This window comes from Galeopterus variegatus, unplaced genomic scaffold, assembly GCF_000696425.1.
Source record: "Galeopterus variegatus unplaced genomic scaffold, G_variegatus-3.0.2 Scaffold26, whole genome shotgun sequence".
Classification (NCBI taxonomy): Eukaryota; Metazoa; Chordata; class Mammalia; order Dermoptera; family Cynocephalidae; genus Galeopterus; species Galeopterus variegatus.
Genome location: NW_007726137.1, coordinates 1,385,816 through 1,405,168, shown reverse-complemented (window position 1 = coordinate 1,405,168; position 19,353 = coordinate 1,385,816). Strand labels below are relative to the sequence as shown.

The 19,353-nt window shown below is 52.7% G+C and overlaps 1 protein-coding gene across 1 annotated transcript in view; it reads left to right on the top strand.

The window, feature by feature from the left end:
- The first annotated feature begins 8,785 nt into the window (after window positions 1–8,785).
- The window catches only part of PDE6B (phosphodiesterase 6B, cGMP-specific, rod, beta), a 33,906-nt gene continuing 23,338 nt past the window's right edge, over window positions 8,786–19,353 (top strand). Inside the window, exons 1-3 of the mRNA XM_008569439.1 lie at window positions 8,786–9,257; window positions 12,226–12,378; window positions 12,611–12,700. Coding sequence (XP_008567661.1) covers window positions 8,790–9,257; window positions 12,226–12,378; window positions 12,611–12,700 — 711 coding nt within the window. The 5' untranslated portion in view covers window positions 8,786–8,789. The remainder of the gene's footprint in view (window positions 9,258–12,225; window positions 12,379–12,610; window positions 12,701–19,353) is intronic.

Sequence of the window (19,353 nt, the reverse complement as noted above, 5' to 3'; positions counted from 1 at the left end):
GATTAATGGGAGGATGTGGAATATAGGCCCAATAAGTATGATTATCAGCAGTGACAAAACCAACCTGAGTGGACACCAAAGCCATCATGGCCAAAAACATTGCCGATGCATCACCCCCATGACCATGTTGTTCAGTGATCTTATTTGCTTCTTGAGTCCATTTCTTTATTTGTCCCCAGGTAGGTATAGTCGCCATTTGAGTGTTTGGTAGTGGATAACGAAACATTTTCTGGCTATTTGGGTCAATCTGTAGATCTGCTCTGCCTTTCCGAACCTCTTCCATTTCCTTCTTTCTCTTTTGAGCCATTTCTCAGCTTAATCCTCTTATCTGGTATCCAAAAGGATTCAGTATCTGTGGAGACATAAGCATAACCTCTGCCCCAACGGTTAACTACCGCCGGAAGCCAAAGGGATTTTAGTGTATCATAATAATATATAGGTTGTTGTAGTCGTTCACTAGAAACACGTGCGCATTGTCTTTCAGCTGGTGTTGAATTTTCTGCATTTCTATTCTAAAATTATGAGTAAATAGAGCTTGGGCTATTCATCATCTTGAGGATTCCATATAGTCTCCCCCTTTTTGTTTTTGTAATAAAGATTTAAGTGTTCTATTATGCCGTTCAACAACGGCTTGACCTGTACTATTATAAGAGATACCAGTAAAATGTTTAATATTTTAAGCCTGGAAAAGTAACTGACATTTCTTAGATAAATATGAAGGGGCATTGTCCGTTTTTAACCGTATAGGAATCCCCATGACAGCAAAGGCCTCCAAGAGATGAGAAATAACTGCATCAGTACACTCAGATGCCAGCGGTGTTGCCCACATAAAACCTGAGAAAGCATCCACAGAAGGTGTTGCCCACATAAAACCTGAGCTCAGATGCCAGCGGTGTTGCCCACATAAAACCTGAGAAAGCATCCACAGAAACATGAACATGTTTCAATTTACCAAATTCAGGAACAATAGTAACATCCATTTGCCATAACTGTAAAGGAGCATTCCCATGGCCGTTGGCCCTGGCCGATAAAGGAACTGCATCTAATTTTTGACATATGGGGCATTGTTGTACTATCGCACGGGCTTGAGTCCATGAAATATGATAATCATGATGTAAAGAGCGAGCATTGCAATGAAAACGGGAATGAGCCTCAGTGGCCTGCAAAACAGAACCCACAAGAGTATCGATTAATGCATTACCTTTACTCAACGGTCCAGGCAAATTGGTATGAGCGCGAATGTGCGTGACAAAAAGAGGTGAGGAACGGGAGCGAATAAGTTGCTGCTTAGTAAGCGAAATAAAGTGTATGATTCATTAGAATCAGAAGGAACAGTAACAGTTTCTATAGTTTGTACCACTTGGACAGCATATGGGGAATCTGAAAGAATATTTAAAGGAATATCTCCTACATCAATTAAAAGTAAATATATAGCGTATAATTCAGCTTTCTGAACTGAAGTATAAGGACTTTGAAGGACTTTATGTTTTACTGTGTCCGTATATCCTGCCAGGCTAAAATTGTTAGCATCTGTGAAGTAAGTTTTTGCATTAGATATAGGAGAAAATGTAACACAATGAGGAAGAATCCAAGACGTTCTCTGCAGAAATTGAAGCATCTTATGAGAAGGATAATGAGATGTAAGACTTCCTAAAAATTCACTAACAGCCCCTTGCCACTGTACATTCAAAGCATACAAGGATTGTACCTCTTTGTGAGACAAAGGCAGTACAGTAATACAAGGATCTTGACCAGTTAACTGACAGAAACGGAGCCGTCCTTTAGTTATCAAAACAGAAATTTTATCTATATACATTTCCAGTGATTTAGTAGTTTTATGCAGAAGAAAAAGCCATTCAATAATATTATCTTGTTGTAGTAACACACCGGTGGGTGAATGAGGTGTATGAAAAATCACAAGTTGTATATTTGTGTAGTCAGTAATTCTTTGCAATTGAGCTTGTTGGATAATATTTTCCAATTGTTGTAACTCAGATTCAGCTTTTTGGGATAACGCTCGAGGGCTTTCCAAGGTTGGATCGCCCTTTAGTGTTGAAAATAAATGATGCAGTGCATATGTTGGGATATTCAATGAAGGGTGAAGCCAATTTATATCTCCCAATAACTTTTGAAAATCATTTAAATTTCGAAATGAATCCCTTCGAATTTGTACCTTTTGGGGAATAATGATTTGTTCAGTAACCTTTTGTCTCAAATAAGAAAAAGGAGTTTGTGATTGAATCTTATCCTCCGCAATTAAAAGACCAAAATCCTGAAGTGTGGCACGAATAATCTGTAACAATTCTGGGCAAGAAAAAGTTGGAAGCATATCAATTAAAATATCATCCATATAATGAATAAATTTTAAATCCGGAAATTGAATTCATAAAATCTCCGAGCTTGCTCATTACTAATTGCTCTTTTGACAACAACATGAAGCCGAGCCAAAAAATCAGTATAGGGTTCATTAAGACCTTGCATTATCTTAACAAAAGTTTGGGGGGATTGTCCTGAGTCTTGAATCCGCTACCAAGCCGTAAGTCACATTGCCTTTAATTGGGCAAGGGCAGCAGGGTCCATTTGGCATTGCTGTTGAAGATCAGCCCAGGCACCAGTACCTGTAAGTTGTTCCACATCAGGCCCTCCATTACGCTAAGCGTTTAGGTGAGACACCCTTTATGCTTCTTCTCGCCACCATGATTTAAACTATATGTACTGAGGAGATTCCAAAGTCATACGAGCAAGCATTTCCCAATCTTTTGGGATAAGTAAATTGTCCTCAGCAAAAGACATCAAAAGTCCAGTAACATAAGGGGAGGTAACACCATAAGTACTAACAGCCTGCTTAAGTATCTTTAAATATTGAAAACTGACAGGATCACATTGCACTTGAAAAGATCCATTAGGAAATTCTTTATTAGGAGGCATTTCCTGTCTTAAAATGGGAAAATTAAAAAATCCACCAGGAGGCATGTCAGGAAGAGTCTTTTGGGGAGCCCCTGAATCAGCACCTACCATAGTCATTGTCATTTGAGGCAAATTTGGAAATTTAAAAATATGATGAGGAATGCCAGGGGCAGCAGCAGATGGAGGGATTGATTTCTGCTGTACAACAGGGAAAGCTTGTGCATCCTGTAAGCAAGCCTCCAGTTTTTGAATAAGATCGTCCACAACATCCAATTTTGGATGGTCAGGGGTCTTAGGTAATGGTGGGTATGATTTAGATTGAATCAGACATTTCTTTTCTAATTCAGGTTTTGGAATCTCAGTCTCATCATCGGAAAAATCGGAATGATCATCAGACTCTGAATTGGGCATGGGAGGGGCAGAAGGCTCAGGAGGAGTCTCATATATATGTGGAGAAAAATTTTTCTTTTGTGGCTTTACTGAGTCAGATTGAGGATGCTGACTGCTGTCATCTGAATCAGATTGAAAAGGTTGCAAGGCTAAAACCACCATGTTAAAAGCTGCCCATTCCTCTGCCGATATAACTTCTCCAGCCTGATGAGCTCTCCGTAAAGCTTTACCAACCTGCCTCCAAATCTTTAAATTGAATTGGTTCTTATTGTCTGGAGTAAACCAATAGCAATGTTTCTGTATCTTTTTTAATAATGAAAGTAAAACCTTCTCTTTAATTTTTAATCCTTAAGCAGTCAACAATGATTTCAATACTGCCATATAATCACTTAACACTGATCATTAACACTTAACATTTAATCACTTAACACTGACTTCCCATTATGCCCCGACTCTAAATTTCCCGAAGAGATGGTGTAACTCTTCGCCGTCCGTTTAATCCTCCTCGGTCCGTCCATTCCCACATCTTACCTTTTGTGCCCCTCGTTTGGGCGCCAGATGTTGATTAAAATGATCGGAGACGCGAAGGAAGACACAGCAGACGAGATGCAGGTGAAGAGCGGGGGCCACTGCTTAAGCATTAATGCATAAATTCTGCTATACTATTCTCAAGAGCAGAAGGCCGTTACCTCCCTTCTGAGGCACTTGGTTATCTATATTGTGTCTCCTGGGAACATCCCAAGAAAGTGTTCTCACGACTTCAAGCGTTCTCGAGGATTGTTTGCAATCCTTGACATTTCTTGGTTAACTCGTTTGCGAGTTCGCCAAGTGAACACATCCTTGGGTGCTGTCCACAGAAGTCCATTAACCATTTCCTTCACTCCCAATCCTCCTTCCCTCCCTCGCTCCCTCCACAGGTGTCACACCTGCTCCGAGGCTGTCCCCACCTGCTCTTGCTTCATCTCCTCTTCGTCCCTCGCAGGAGTTTCTTCCCCCCAAGAGAGGATGAGGCCAGACACGATGAGCCCGTGAACACCTGGGTTATCTGCCTAACGCACACTCTGAAACACAGCACAGGCAGGAGGAGCCACACGGCACACAGCGGGCGCACAGATGTGAGAGTCTGTGGCTGGCACTGGGCAGGCAGCTGTGTCTTCAGTTTGCAGCAGATTGCTCGGGAGGAGGAATCTGCTCAGAGGACGAGCTCTGCAATCTGCACAGGCCACTTGGGGCTTAGGCTGATGACTAATTTATACATGCGCACTGCAAAACCCCACAGGCAGGGCAAGGACTGCCTCCTGGGATGGAAAAGCCACCTGGGACAGAAAAGCCACCTGGGATAGAACAGCCACCTGGGGCAGAACAGTGAGTGGGACAGAAAAGCCACCTGAGACAGAACAGTCACCTGGGGCAGAACAGTCACATGGGACAGAAAAGCCACCTGGGACAGTTCAGTGACCATGCACTCTGGATTGCACCACAACCTGTCCCCACCTTCCTGGAGCCTCCCATGGCTCCCGCTGTTTCAGAATAGACCCAACCCTCCACAGGCTGTGGCACCCCGCAGTCCCCCGAGCCCCGTTTCACACAAGCCCCCTGCTCTCTGCCTCAGCATCCCGTTCTCTGCCTGTGCAGGCCCATCAGGCACTGGGGACGTCTGGGCCGCTGTGGACCTTGGTTCTGGCAGTGAGCATTTTATAAACATTTGTGGGATTCTTCAATGAATGCCTGTTCTCCTGGTAGACTACAGGCCCTATGACAACAGTGGCCGTGTCTTTTATGGATGGGGTGGGGTGTCGGGAGTTTCAACATCGTGCCCCAGAGCCTAAGACGAAACAATTGGGTGAGGAGATCCCATGAGGGGATCTAGGGGAGCCCTGTGGCCCCCTTATTGAAAAAGCAGGGAATGGGCATTTGTCAAGCAGCTGGTCCTGCCCTGCCAGGGGTGACTCACCCTGCGAGGTGCCAGAGACCCCTGTCACGACCTCCTGAGTTGCCCTAGGGGACAGCACAAACACTGCTGGGGTGGGTGAGAGACCCCCAGACCATCAGAGGAACGGGTGTTCTGCCTCCCTCCCTGCATCTCCCCCAGCACGGGGACGATCTGGGCAAGCAGACAAATGCCCCACCGTGTCCAGGTCTGGGCAGAGGAGGGATCGAGGTGCGGCTGAGGGTCGTCCTGGTGCCACCACTCCTGCCGCAAGCCCCTTCAGCAGCCCGGCTGGTCGGCACCTCCAACCATGTCCCCAGCAGAGGTGGGTGGTCTTGGGGCTTGGGTCCATGGGGAGGGACGCTGCTTTTGGGAACCTCTTCTGGAGGGAGCCTGGGACTGTCCTGCGGAGAAGACGCATACACAACATGAGTGAGGAAGTTCCAACTTCCGGACGCCATTCTCCAAACAGCGAGCACAGGACCTGCTCCCTCCTCTCGGCCTGACATCTTCTGCCCAAGCCCCAGCCATCGGGAGCTCCCCTGCCACCCCGCCAGGCTCCTGTGGACCTTCCCACATCCCCCCATCGGGCGGGCAGGCATGGGGGTCCTCTGAGGCTGGTTGTCAGCCGCCTGTCTTCCTGGGGTGTGCTAGCGCCTGCTGCACACTATGCAGGCCGGGTCTCACCCTCATGACAACACTGCAAGATCCTTGTTGGCCAGAGACAAAGCTGGGACCTGAAGAAGCTCAGAAACTCCCCTGAGGTCCAGCAGCTGGTAATGTGCAGAGGACGAGCCCAGGCTGCGGGTCTGCACCCAGCCCCACCCCACACACCCACAGGCCCTGTCCTCGGGGCGGGATCCCAGCTCCAGGTATCCCGGAAGCCCCCACGTCCTTCCCATCCTTTCCGGTCAGTCGCTTCTTCCGTCCTGTTCCAGTGGAAACCTTTCTGTGCAAGTGCCAGGTCCCGATGGGGCTGCCCATGTCTCTGCACAGCAAACTTGATGGAACTCTTGACTGTGAGCCCTAATTCTCTCCCACTTTCCTCTCTCACCATTCCTCTTGATGGGCTGATTTTAATTTCAGGGCACATTGCTCCTTGCATAATTGCAAACTTTCCACAGTTTGGTCCAAGAAACTAGAATTCTCTTCATGTAATAGCTTTTTGATGGCAAATTCCTTGCTCTAAATAACTCCTGGGATGTGCTTGCTAATTTTAAAATTCCACATTATGATGAAACAAAATTAATAGGAACCTAGAAAAGGACCGATTCCATTTCACCTCAAACACCCCCCAGGTACATCTGTGGAGAGAAGCCACCTGGTGAGTCTGATGGCCCCTTGAGCACAGGTGTATCTCCCAAGTTGTCTCAGAGGCGTGCCTCACAGGTGTGTCTTGCAGGTGTAACTCACAGGTATATCTTTCTGACTGTGCCGAATCCACCCCAATAAGGGGCCCCAGGCATCACCAGTAGGGGTGTAGGGATTGAGACCAGAAGGAACAGAACCAACCCCGATTGTGTCACTCAGAATTTACCTTCAGCCCTTGCAGGCGAGGGAGCTGGGTATTTACAAAGGCTGCCACCGGTCATGAGCTTCAGGCTTCTCCATGGGGTGCTGGGGGTGTGTGGGGTGCGGACACCACACTCCCTTCTGCACCATCCCTTGCTCCCACCAGCCCCCAGACCCTCAGCCCAGCAGGGCTGCCCAGGCCAGGAGCTCAGCGGTGGCTCGGCTCCTTCCACAGCAGGTGAGCTGCTCGGCTTTCCCGCCAGGGAGGCCTCAGGGTGGGCGAGCTGAGGGGTCGGGAGGCCTCTCCCATTGGCACCCCTCCCGCGGCGCGACTCGGCAGAGGCAGGGGCTTCGCAGCGCCGGGATCACTGCGGGCGGCGACCCCGGCCATGGAGGCTCCCGGGTCAGGCAGCTCCAAGCGCGCCCACACATTCACTCACACGCAGCGTCACCAGCCGAACCTTGCATCTACTGAAAAGCATAGTGACAATACAGACAGGGGCAAAATGGAACTGATACGAGAAATTGAGGATGGTCCTCCTCACTGGAGACCCTGGGGTGTGACTCCTGGGCCGTGGGCGCCCCGCCCTGGCCAAGCCCAGAATGCCCGGTGCCCACCAGGTCTCTGCTGAGCGACCTGCAGGGCCTGGCGCCCTGGGCTGGCTCCCGCCAGGGATAGATTTGTGCTCCCAACCCTCCTGCCATCTCCGGGCACACGTGTGCTCGTGCACACATGCACACACGCACACACGCACACATGAACACACATGCACACACACGTACGTGCACACACGCACACGCAGCTGCACACACTCTCTTTTGTGTTAAGGACAAAGGGCCTGCCGGAGGGGGAGAGTCCAGTTCTGTCCAATCCAACCTTTCTTATTAGCATCATGACTCACAAAGAAGCTGATATCTGTGCACACCCAGCGCAGACAGCCCAGACCCTGGGCTAAAGGCACCTGCTGCCATCTGGGTACACTGTTCAAGGTATGGATGCTCAGTTTTCCTCATCTGTAAAACACGGTGCTGCGACAGGGCAGCTCAGGGTGAGGAGAGGATCGGGCAGCATAAATAAAGGTGCCCCAAAAGGAAGGGATTAGTATTTTTACATTCAAGGAAGTCAGAAACACTGCCACCTACCTGGCAGGGTCACCATTCAGTGGTGGCCCAGGAGCCCACAAGTGTCCCATGGGGAGCAAGCAGGCACAGGGGCTTGGGCCGGTGACAGCAAGGAGGATAGTCCCGGGCTCCACAGCTGGGCAGCCACTTGGCTAAGGCCCTCCTGCCACCAACAGTGCACGGCCTCAGAGGGATGTCATCTCAAAGCCTGTCCAGCAGTGCTCCCACGGCAGGTAAAGGCCGAGGAGAGAGACTGAGGACAGGGTTAATTTAGGTGACTTCTAACTAAGGGTGCTGGGGAAGTCCTGCAGCCCCCACCGTTGGCCCCCCCATGCCACCGCCACCCCCCACTTGCTCTGTGGTGAGCTGGCCCCTCTGCTCCATCCTCTGACACCCAGCATGTCCGGGGTCCCCCTTTCTGGTTCTGGGCATTTGGGGTGTGGGTGTGGCCCCCTGTCCCTGCTCAGGCAGAGCTGGTGCTCCACCCCCACGCCCACCCCAGCATACCTGAGCCCAGGCCTCGGCGCCCAGGAGGACCTGGAGCTTCCTGTCAGACCAACCTGAATCCTCAGGCAGCTCGCCAGGCAGAAAGGGTCATGGTGATTGTGGGATTACCTTCCTCAGGGGATTAGGTCTCAGGTCCTGTCCCACCAGAAGCCAGTGCAGGACCCCAGCTGCCCAAGACCCCTGCATCAGGCAGGAGCCCCCAGCTTCTACCCCCAGCCCCATTCCTGGGTGTCTGATTTCCAGGGAAAGTGGGAAGTCTTGGGGTCTGAGGAGGGGCAGGCCCCCGCTGGCTTGAGAGTCAGCTGACTGTCCTCTGGGCTCCCTAATCGTCTCTGAGAAAGACTCTGCTGCGACAGCATTTTCTGGGAGTGCATGTGCGGCCGGTGAGCAGTGGCTCGTGGGACGCAGACGGCAGGTCACCATGGGCCTCGGTGAGGACCAGGTGCGGAGGTTCCTGGATGAGAACCCTGGCTTCGCACACCAGTACTTCGGGAAGCAGCTGAGCCCTGAGAATGTGTCCAGCGCCTGCGAGGACGGGCCCCTGGTCGGCTGCGGCAGCCTCCGCGAGCTGTGCCAGGTGGAGGAGAGCGCGGCGCTTTTCGAGGTGGTGCAGGACATGCAGGAGAGCATCAACATGGAGCGGGTGGTCTTCAAGATCCTGCGGCGCCTCTGCAGCCTCCTGCAGGCCGACCGCTGCAGCCTCTTCATGTACCGCCAGCGCAACGGCGTGGCCGAGCTGGCCACACGGCTCTTCGGCGTGCAGCCGGGCAGCGTGCTGGAGGACTGCCTGGTGCCCCCCGACTCTGAGATTGTCTTCCCACTGGACATTGGGGTCGTGGGCCACGTGGCTCAGACCAAGAAGATGGTGAACGTCAAGGATGTGCAGGAGGTGGGTCCGTGCAGAGCCTCGAGGTCACTGTGGGCAGCACAGGGCCTGGTGCCTGTCCTAGGGTCTCCAGGGCTCAGCTCAGATCGTTAGGCCCAGAGAGGCCTCTTGTCCAGGGCAGAGGCTCTTTCTGTGCAGAAGAGCAAGTTCTCAGAGCTGCCTGCCTGTCTGTCCCAGGTAGAAACGAGCTCCCTGTGAGCTCTCCAGGGGAGGGTGGGCTCCCCAACACGGCTCCCCAGTGCCAAGCTTCTGCTCATCAGCCGGATGGTCTCAGGAACTCCTTAAGCTGACATCATGTGGCCACTGAGTCCTTAGAGCACAGGGTGGGATTCTGGGCTGAAACACAACCTCCATGTTCCCATCACAGTGTCTGGGCCCCATGGCCGAGGCTTCCACGGTCCCCACGGTGGGAGTGGTGTGGACTGTGTCGGGACCCATGGCTTTTGGAGCAGACAGACTGGGTGGGGGCTTCGGGGCTGTCTGGGGCGGGGACGGAAGCCCTGCTCCGGGATGGCTGAGAAGATGGCCTGGGCTGGGCCCTGGTCGTCTCAGTGGACCAAGGCTCCTAAGGACAGGGGATTTGGGAAGAAGAGGTTAGAGCTGGGGCTGGTGCAGAGACCCAGCAGGGACGGGAAGTTGGCGGAGCTCCAGGCTCCCAACGTGGCAGCAGCAGCTCTGCCCATAGGATACCAGTGGCCACTGGGGGACGGCGAATCTAAGGGTCCAAGAGAAGTGTGGGGGCCACTTAGGAAGCAGGTCCAGGAGCTGGTCCAAGGCTGGGAGTGGGTGGAGCATGGAGTGAAGAGAGACTCGGGAGCTAAAAACAGACTCACGGCAGGTGATTGACAGTGGGAAGGAGAGGATGAGTTGGCGAAAACGCTGGCCCTGGGGACAGAGGTGCCCCCCAGGTGGGTCTGGATGTGCCAAGAGAGAGGTGCCTACTGGATGGCGTGAGGCTGCTGGGCAGGAGAGACTGTGGGAAGGCCCCGGAGGTGGGTGTCCGGACCAGGGGGTGCTCCGAGGAAGACGGGGCTCAGGGGGAGGCCTTGCCCTCCTCCACCCAGAAGGGCCTCCCCAGAAGCCCCCACTGTCCCTCGGGGATGGACGTGGGTGAGTGGGAAGGGAGCTGCAATCCTCTTATACTGTGTGCCACAGCAAGCGGCCCTCCCGCGACCTGGATATGGTAATCTCCAGGATTAGCCGCGTCTCCACTTGCCGCTTAGGAAATGGGTCACCCGTGAAGCATATGGGACATCAGGACCATGAATGACCAGGAAAACAGGAAATTCAGTGGTGGGGGGGCTAGGGTGGGATGCCAGCCCTCCCCCCCACAGTACCTGAGGCTGGGACGGATCCTCCTGGGGGTCCATCCTCCAGCTGCCAACCCCTCCCCCCCATCCAAGCCTGTGCTGATGGGGCTCCATCCTTGCTTTGAAGGTCCTGGTCATACTGCTCGGCTGTCCTAGGTCCTCTCCCTCCCCCCAGCTTCTCTCCCCAGGGCCATCTGTGCCCTGCCGCCCCTCCCAGTCTCTCCTGGTCCCTTGGCTACAGCTGCCTCAGGACTGACCTCCTCAAGGCTCCCCCCTGCCCAGCACAGCTGGGCGCCTCCTCCACGAGTCAGGGGCGTGGTCGTGTGAAAATTCCCAGCTGTGCTGGGTCTCACTTACCTCACACTACAGGAGCAGAGTCAAAATCAGCAAAGTAACAAACTAAGTGTATCACCATACCTGAAGCATCACCAAGGGGTGAGATTCCAGGTTCACAGGGGCAGGGCCCGAGGCAGACAGCGCCTGTGCTCCCCGACCGGCTGCTGTGCTCCGCAGAGTGTGAGCAGCGGGGGCCGGATCTGGAGAGCGGCACACTCCTGTAGTGCAGGGCACCTCAAACACAGTACAGGTGACGTGACGCTCGCAGCAGGGAATGCCCAGCGCACCTGGGCCCCATCTCCCCTGTTTATATGAGGGAAACAATGTCTGCCCACAAGGTAGCGGAAGCAGTTAAACCAGACAGTGCAGGTCACTCCTCAGTACAGGTAGGCCCTGGATGTAGATAGACTCTGAGCACAGGTAGACCCTGAGTGGAGGTAGACCCTGAGCACAGGTAGACCCTGAGTGGAGGTAGACCCTGAGCACAGGTAGGCCCTGAGTGTAGATAGACCCTGAGCACAGGTAGGCCCTGGGTGGAGGTAGACCCTGAGCACAGGTAGGCCCTGAGTGTAGATAGACCCTGAGCACAGGTAGGCCCTGGGTGTAGGTAGACCCTGAGCACAGGTAGGCCCTGAGTGGAGGTAGACCCTGAACACAGGTAGGCCCTGAGTGTAGATAGACCCTGAGCACAGGTAGGCCCTGAGTGGAGGTAGACGCTGAGCACAGGTAGGCCCTGAGCGGAGGTAGGCCCTGAGCACAGGTAGGCCCTGAGCACAGGTAGGCCCTGAGCGGAGGTAGGCCCTGAGCACAGGTAGGCCCTGAGCGGAGGTAGGCCCTGGTTGGAGGTAGACCCTGAGCACAGGTAGGCCCTGAGCGGAGGTAGGCCCTGAGCACAGGTAGGCCCTGAGTGGAGGTAGACCCTGAGCACAGGTAGGCCCTGGTTGGAGGTAGACCCTGAGCACAGGTAGGCCCTGGGTGGAGGTAGACCCTGAGCACAGGTAGGCCCTGGGTGGAGGTAGACCCTGAGCACAGGTAGGCCCTGGGTGGAGGTAGACCCTGAGCACAGGTAGGCCCTGGGTGGAGGTAGACCCTGAGCACAGGTAGGCCCTGGGTGGAGGTAGACCCTGAGCACAGGTAGGCCCTGGGTGGAGGTAGACCCTGAGCACAGGTAGGCCCTGGGTGGAGGTAGACCCTGAGCACAGGTAGGCCCTGGGTGGAGGTAGACCCTGAGCACAGGTAGGCCCTGGGTGGAGGTAGACCCTGAGCACAGGTAGGCCCTGGGTGGAGGTAGATGCTGAGCAGAGGCCTCTCTCCTCTCTTGCCAGTGTCCCCACTTCAGCCCGTTCGCTGATGAGCTCACTGACTATGAGACAAGGAACATCCTGGCCACGCCCATCATGAATGGCAAGGACGTTGTGGCTGTGATCATGGCGGTGAACAAGCTGGACGGCCCGTGCTTCACAAGCGAGGACGAGGACGTGAGTGTCAGGCAGGCGTGGCCCTCTGCGCGTCTGTGCGTGTGCGTTGAGCTCGCGGTCTGCCTGCGTGCCCGGCCCGCGTGCTGAGCGCGCCTCCTGGAGGGCCTCCACGCCTGTGTGGCTCGTCCTCTGGGCAGCCACGGGTGAGCCTGTGTCTGTTATGCGAATGCACACCTGGGAGCACACCCAAGAACTGGAATTTTAACTTCCGCTGTTACAATTCCTGTTTCAGATTTTCTTGAAGTATCTGAATTTTGCCACGTTAAACCTGAAGATCTACCACCTGAGCTACCTCCACAACTGTGAGACGCGCCGAGGCCAGGTACCTGCTTGCGCCGCCCAGCCCGGCTGGTCCTCCGTCCTTCCAGCCCCCCGAGCTGGTCTGTCCACATGGACGGCAGCAATGTCATGCTCAGAGCTGAGCACATGTCTGACCAAGTGGGTTCGGGTTCCTTCTGCCCCGTCTCTCTGCCTGTACTAAGATGGATGACAGGTGACACATGTTCACCTGGGCAGGTCCCTAGTGAAAGGGGCTGCTCCAGGGAGAGAAGGGTCCCGTGGTTCTGTGTTTGTGCTGAGCTGCAGGTGGGGAGGGCAGCGATTCTGCAGGCCACTTACCCTGTCCAGCACAGGTGCAAAAGCACAGACAGCCCCCCGACCCCGCTGCCCAGAAGCCAGCTGAACGGTGTCTCTGCACGAGCGACATGAACTATAAGTGAACTAAGTGATCAGGCCCCAGTGGGTTGGCTGCTGAGCTCCGTGGTGGGCTGGGCCCTGGCTGAGACGCTGGAGGCCATTGCTTCCAGCTCTGGAGGCTTCTTCCTCCACGTGAGGGAGGCTCAGGGGTCCGGCAGGGGCAGGTGTGCCATGAGTTGTGGATAAGCACATGGCGGTGACCTTCAAGGGTGGTGGTCCCCCTGGCTGAATCCCCCAGCCCCAGGAGCCCTGGACCAATAGTGAGTGTGCTGTGGGAGAGCCACTGTGGGCCTGAGGCTGGGAAACCATCCACCTTTGGGCTGAGGCTCAGAGGAGGGGACACGATGGCGACAGGCCACTGCAGGCCTTCCCACGCCTTATGCTGGTCACCTGCTGCAGAGCTCTGAGACACAGTGAGAGGCTGCCTGCTGTGCTCAGCGTCCTGAGAGCAAGGCGTGGCCCGGCCCAGGGTGGAGCCGTGGGAACGGTTCAGTATGGTGGACGGAGGACCAGGGTGGACATCCCAGTGAGGCAGACGGCCGCTCACTGCCAGCACCCTTCACCTCGACATCAGAAGTGAGGGTAGAGCCCCCCAGGAGGCCCCAACCTTCTGCTGGTCACCACAAGCGTCCTCCTCTCCTGTCCCCCGCCCTCCAGGCACACAGGGACAGCACACACGCCGGAGCTGGGCCACACACATGCACACCACACAGGGCAGTGCACACCCTCACACACACCGCACACCCTGGGCAGACGCATCCTCCTGTCTCCTGCTCTCTGGTCTCAGGGGAGGGCCCCCGCGCCCCAGGTGCCAACATGGCCTGGGCCTGCCCCTCCCCGGCAGCGCCGCCTCCCTCCCAGGGCCTGCACCCTCGGGCAGCTCCTCTTGGGCGTGGACAGCCTCCCTCTCTGCCGGCCCTTCCTGTCCTCTTACAGATCGGCTCGTTCCGTCTTTAGTGAGAAGAACGCAGGTCCTCCACCGGCCACTCCTGCCACATGAGGCCCTTTCTCACAGCCAGATCTGGTCTCTGCCCCACTGCGCACCACTCAACTGTTTGTAAGACACTCTCGGCACCTGGGAAAGAAACCCCACACCTGTTAGCAGCCACCCCTCCCCCAGCCCCAGACAACCATAATCCAGTTTCTGTGTCTGTAAATCTGCCTGTTCTGTTCATTTCATATAAATTTTCCATGTTGCTTTTTTAGTAGGCTTTTTTTTAGAACAATTCAACATGTATAGAAAAAGTTGAGCTGACAGTAGAGTTCGCGCACACCTCACCTGCAGGCAGCTCGCCTCTCGGTAACGTCTTAGGTTGGTGAGGAGCATTTACTGTAAGCACCAAACAATACTGACACAGTCTTATTAACTAAGGTCCACTCTGTCCTTTTCCTGTCTCTGGGGGATGTCTCCTTGGGCCCCTCTTGGCTGGGGCCGTTTCTACAGTCCCCTTGTTTTTGACGACCTTGGCAGTTTTGAGAAATGCTGGTTAGGTGTGTTCATGATGACCCTCTACGGGAAGTTTTCTGATGTTTGCTTGGAATTAGACTGGGCTGTGGGCTTTTGGAAGAGAGATCACAGAGGCAAAGTTATCTCCATCGCATCACATTAGGGCATTGGTACCGTCCCGTGGCCTGTGCTGTGACCCTTGTCTCTGCCCCCCGCTCTGGAGCCCACACGTGGGGAGCGGGGAGTTGCGCGCCTGCCTTCTTTGCGGGAATCTACGCAATTCTCCTGGAATTCTTTTGCACAAGAGATGTGTCTCTTCTCCCCGTTTTCTACATTATTTGGTTGCTTATTATGTGAGTCTGGACTTGCAGGTGTTTATTTTGTGCTTGTGATTTGTTGTTCCCACTGCTCCAGCTTCAGCCACTGGCTGCTCTTCCGGTCACTATCAGGTTTCGGTTTGGTTTGGTTTGGTTTTTTTCACTTCCTTACTTTCTGGCACTACCAGATGCTCCAGGCTCGTTTGTACACCTCCAGCCCCTCCAGAGTCACCCACTGCTCCCCGGAGCCTGGTTCGCTCTGCTGGAGGGTGGTATCAGAAGCCACGCTCTGGGGCCGTTGCCGCTGGCGTGTCCCTGCCTCTGGGCCCTCTCCGCTGGCAGAGAAGGAGACATCTGTGTGTGTGCTAACCTGTGGGTAGGCACATATCTATAAATATTCTACCCGCGACCATCTGTGTCTCGGTTAAGTCAAACCCAAGTTCCTACTGAGGCCTCCAACCCTAATCCGTGACCACGCGCCATCATCTGGACACCTCCTCTTGCTGATGTGTAAATCCCCACACAAACGGCAAGACACCTGGGGCACCCGCCATCCACGCGTGCTGGCATATAGCAGCGTCGGAACTGCGAACCGGTGGAGGACGGTGCCACGCACGGTCTCTTCTGCCCCGTGTCTTGCAGATCCACTCGCTTCCAGAATTACGCGCGTCCCCACGCCCTGCAGGACGTAGTGCCATACACTCGGAACACAGTCTCGTTACAGCCTTCACTCTTTCCTGGAATCCCCCGACCTAGAAAATGATTTTTTTTATTTGGTATACGTTAAGGTTCCCCCCTAGTACTGTAAACTTCTGCAAGTCTTGACAAATGCATAATGACACGTACCCATCATCACAGTGTCATAAAGAATAACTCTGATGCCCTGAAAATCCCCTGCATCTCACCCGTTCATCCCCAAACCGCTGGCAAGCGCTGGTCCTTCCACCGTCTCCACGTCGGCCTTTCCAGGCTGCCGCGTGTTGGGACCACGCCGTGTGCGGGCTTTCCTGGTCGGCTTCCTCCACTTAGCACCTGAGGTCCCTGCAGCGCTCCCGCCAGCTCACTCCTTAGCTCTGGATCACAGTCCCTTGTCGGGATGTGCCACGGCTTGTCCTACCGTCTCCCCTGCCGGAGCGCGTCCCCCAGCTCGGGGCAGGTATGAAGGAGGCGGCCGTGGGAGCCGTGTGCGGGTTTCTGTGCGCTCGCAGCTTTGCAACTCGATTGGCTAAAACCGAGGAGCGGGGTCGCTGGATTCCACGGTGCGCTGTGTTCACCCTGTGAGACGCTGACAGAGAGTGGCTGTCGTTCCCTTCCCGCCGGCAATGACTGACGTTTCCCGATGCCCCGCGTTCTCACCAGCGTCTGGTGACGTCGGTTATTTGAATCCTAGTCAGTCTGACAAGTGCGTGGTGGCGTCTCATTATTGCTCTAACTCACAGTCCTAAGGACAAATGGTGATGACCGGATTTTCATGTACTTATTTGCCGTCCTGCCTCTTAGGCTGGTGAGGTGTCTGTTTAGATACTTTGCCATTTTGTATATTGGGCCGTTTGTTTTCTTATTGTTTAGTTCTAAAAGTTTTTGAATATTTTGGATACAAGCCCTTTAGCAGGTACGTGTTTGTTTTGCTAAACTGGGGCTCGTACCAGAGCGGCTGGCAGCGCTGCCCCGACGGGAGCCAAGGGAGCTGGACGCAGGTGTTGACAGCGCGCCTTTCACGGGACACTTGTCTTACCCGGGGACGGCCTAACGCCTGGCTGTGTGACCGGGACCAGGCTCCTCACACGGGAAGCTGGTCTATAGTGACAGACGCCCTGCGGCTCTTGTCTGAGCCTGACCGTCTCTGGCACCAGGAACGCCCGGCCTGGGGCAGCCCCTGGTCCCTCTGGTGGAAGCGCAGATTCAACACACAGCACGGCAGGAAACGAGCTCGGACATTTATCCCTCACAGATCCTGGGCAGCGACGGCTCAGTGAGGCGGGAGGACCGTCCCCTGTCCCCGGGTCACGGGAGGCAGGAGTGAAGAGTCAGACGGAGAGGGGGACAGAGAGAGGAAGAACACGTGGCAACTGGCAGTGTGTACAGGGGATAGGGTGTGGGTCACTGAATGGTCTGTTTAAAGCAACCTGTTTGCCAGGCGGGACAGAGGCCTCTAAGTTCGCATCTCTAGTAACCAGCGGAGCCACTGGGTGTGGTGCGGAGCTAGAAGCCACGTCCAGGGGACTGGGCCCTGCGTCTGCTGCGGGGAAGGTGAACTCGTATTCAAATGGATGCGGGGCAACGTTAAATTATAAGAATTCATTAGAGTGTTTTGCAAATACTTTCACCTAAGGTGCAGCTTGTCTTTCCATTCTCTTAGTGTATTTTGCAAAACAGAAGTTTTAAATTTTAATAAAGTCTAACTTATCGTTTTTTCCTTATGGATCGTACTTTGTGTTGTATCTAAAAACTCATTACTGAACCCAAGGTCACCTAGATCTTCTATGTTATCTTCTATAAAACTGTGAAGTTCTTACATTAATGTAAAAACTTAATGTGTTTTACATTAGGTCTATAATTCTTTCTGTGAAGGTGTAAAGTCTGTGTCCAGATTCCTTCTTTCTTTTTCCGTGTGTGCAAGTCCAGCTGTTGCGGCGCCGCTTGTTGACTGAGGCGAGCGCACGGTGTGGGTGCGTCGGCTCCGGGCCCTCTGTGTTGCGCCACTGACGCGTGTGCCTGTTCTTTCTCCAGCACCTCACTGCTTTGATCACCATAGCTTGTAAGTCTTGAAGCTGGAAGTGTCAGTTCTCCAAATTTGTTTTTCTTTGGAAGTATTTTACTGGCTATTCTGGTTTATTGCTTTTTAATATAAACTTCAGAATCAGTTTGTCAGTATCCACAAAAATAACTTGCTAGTATTTTAATTGGGACTGTACTAAATCTGTAGACCAAGTTCAGAACAATTGTCTTTTAAAACTAACGCTTCTTTCAGTCCATAAACAGTCTCTCTGCATTTATTTAGGTCTTTTTTTCCAATCTCAGGAGAAAGCATCATTTCTCACCATTAAGTATGATGTTGGCTGTCAGGTTTTTGGTGGAATTTTTTTAATCTAGTTGGGAAAGTTTTCTGTATTTCAAGTTTGCTTAGTGTTTTTATTCTGAGTGTTGAATATTGTCAAATACTTTTTCTAAATCCATTCATAAGACCATGAGATTTTTTCTTTTGTAGCCTGTTGAGGTTGTGGGTTACAGTAATCAATGCTCCAATGTTGAACCAGTCTTGCACGCCTGGAATAAACACCACTTGGTCATGGCGTATAATTATTTTCACACATTGTTCGATTGGTTTTGCCCATGTTTTGTTTGGAATTTTTGCATCTATATTCACGACGAATGTTGGTCTCTAGTTTTTCTTTCTTCTAATGCCTTCTCCTGGTTTTGCCATTAGGGTAATTCTGGCATCACAGAATGAGTTAGGAAGACTTTCCTCTGCGTCTATTTTCTGGAAGAGATTAGGGCTAGTCCACATAATCTCTTCCCTAAATGTCTGGGAGGATTAACTGTGAAACCATCAAGAGTCGGCGCTTTTTTTTTTAAAGGGTATTAATTACCAATTCAATTTCTTCAACACTTATAGGTCTGTTCGGATCATGCTGTTTCTCCTTATGTGACTTTTGGCAGTTTGTGTCTTTCACAGAATTGGTCTGTTTTATCTACATATCAAATTCTGGGGCATAACACATATTACTTATTTATTACTTCTTTTCTGTTGCTCCTTTTAGACTTACTTTGCCTCGTTTTTCCACCTTCCTGGGCGTGGGTGGTAGGTCTGCTGTGCTGTGCGCACTCAGTGCTGTAACGGCCCCCGCTGGTGCTGCTTTCGCCACACCCCACACATTTCGATAAGTTGTATATTTCCGTTTTCATTTACTTCAAAATCGTTTAAAATTTCTCCTGTGACTTTGGCTCATGTATTATTTAGAAGTGTGTTGTTTAATCTTTTCTGGGATTTTCCAGCCATCTTTGTGACTGATTTCTAGTTGAATTCCACTGTGGTGTGAGAACATATTGTTTGTAATTTTTCTCTTTTTAGATTTGTTAAGATGAGTTTCATGGCCCAGAGTGCGGTTAGTCTTGGGGAATGCTCTGTGTGACCTCGTAAAGAATGTTCATTCTGCTGTTGTTGGATGAAGTGGTCCATGGATGTCAACTATACCCAGTTGACCCACGACGTTCTTACTGATAGGAGGGTGTCGACGTCTCCGCCTTAGCGGCGAAGTCACCTCTCTCCTTGCAGTCCTATCAGTTTTATTTCATCTGTTTTGATGCTCTGTTATTAGGTGCATACACATTAAGGACGTTTATATCTTCTTGGACAAGTGACCCCTTTATCACCATGTAATGTTCCTCTTTATCACTGACATGTTCCTTGTTTTGAAGTCTGCTTTGTCTAAAATTAATATAGCTACTCCAGCTTTCTTTTTTTTTTTTTTTTTTTTTTTTTTTTTTTTTTTTTTCCGTGTCCGGCAACGGATC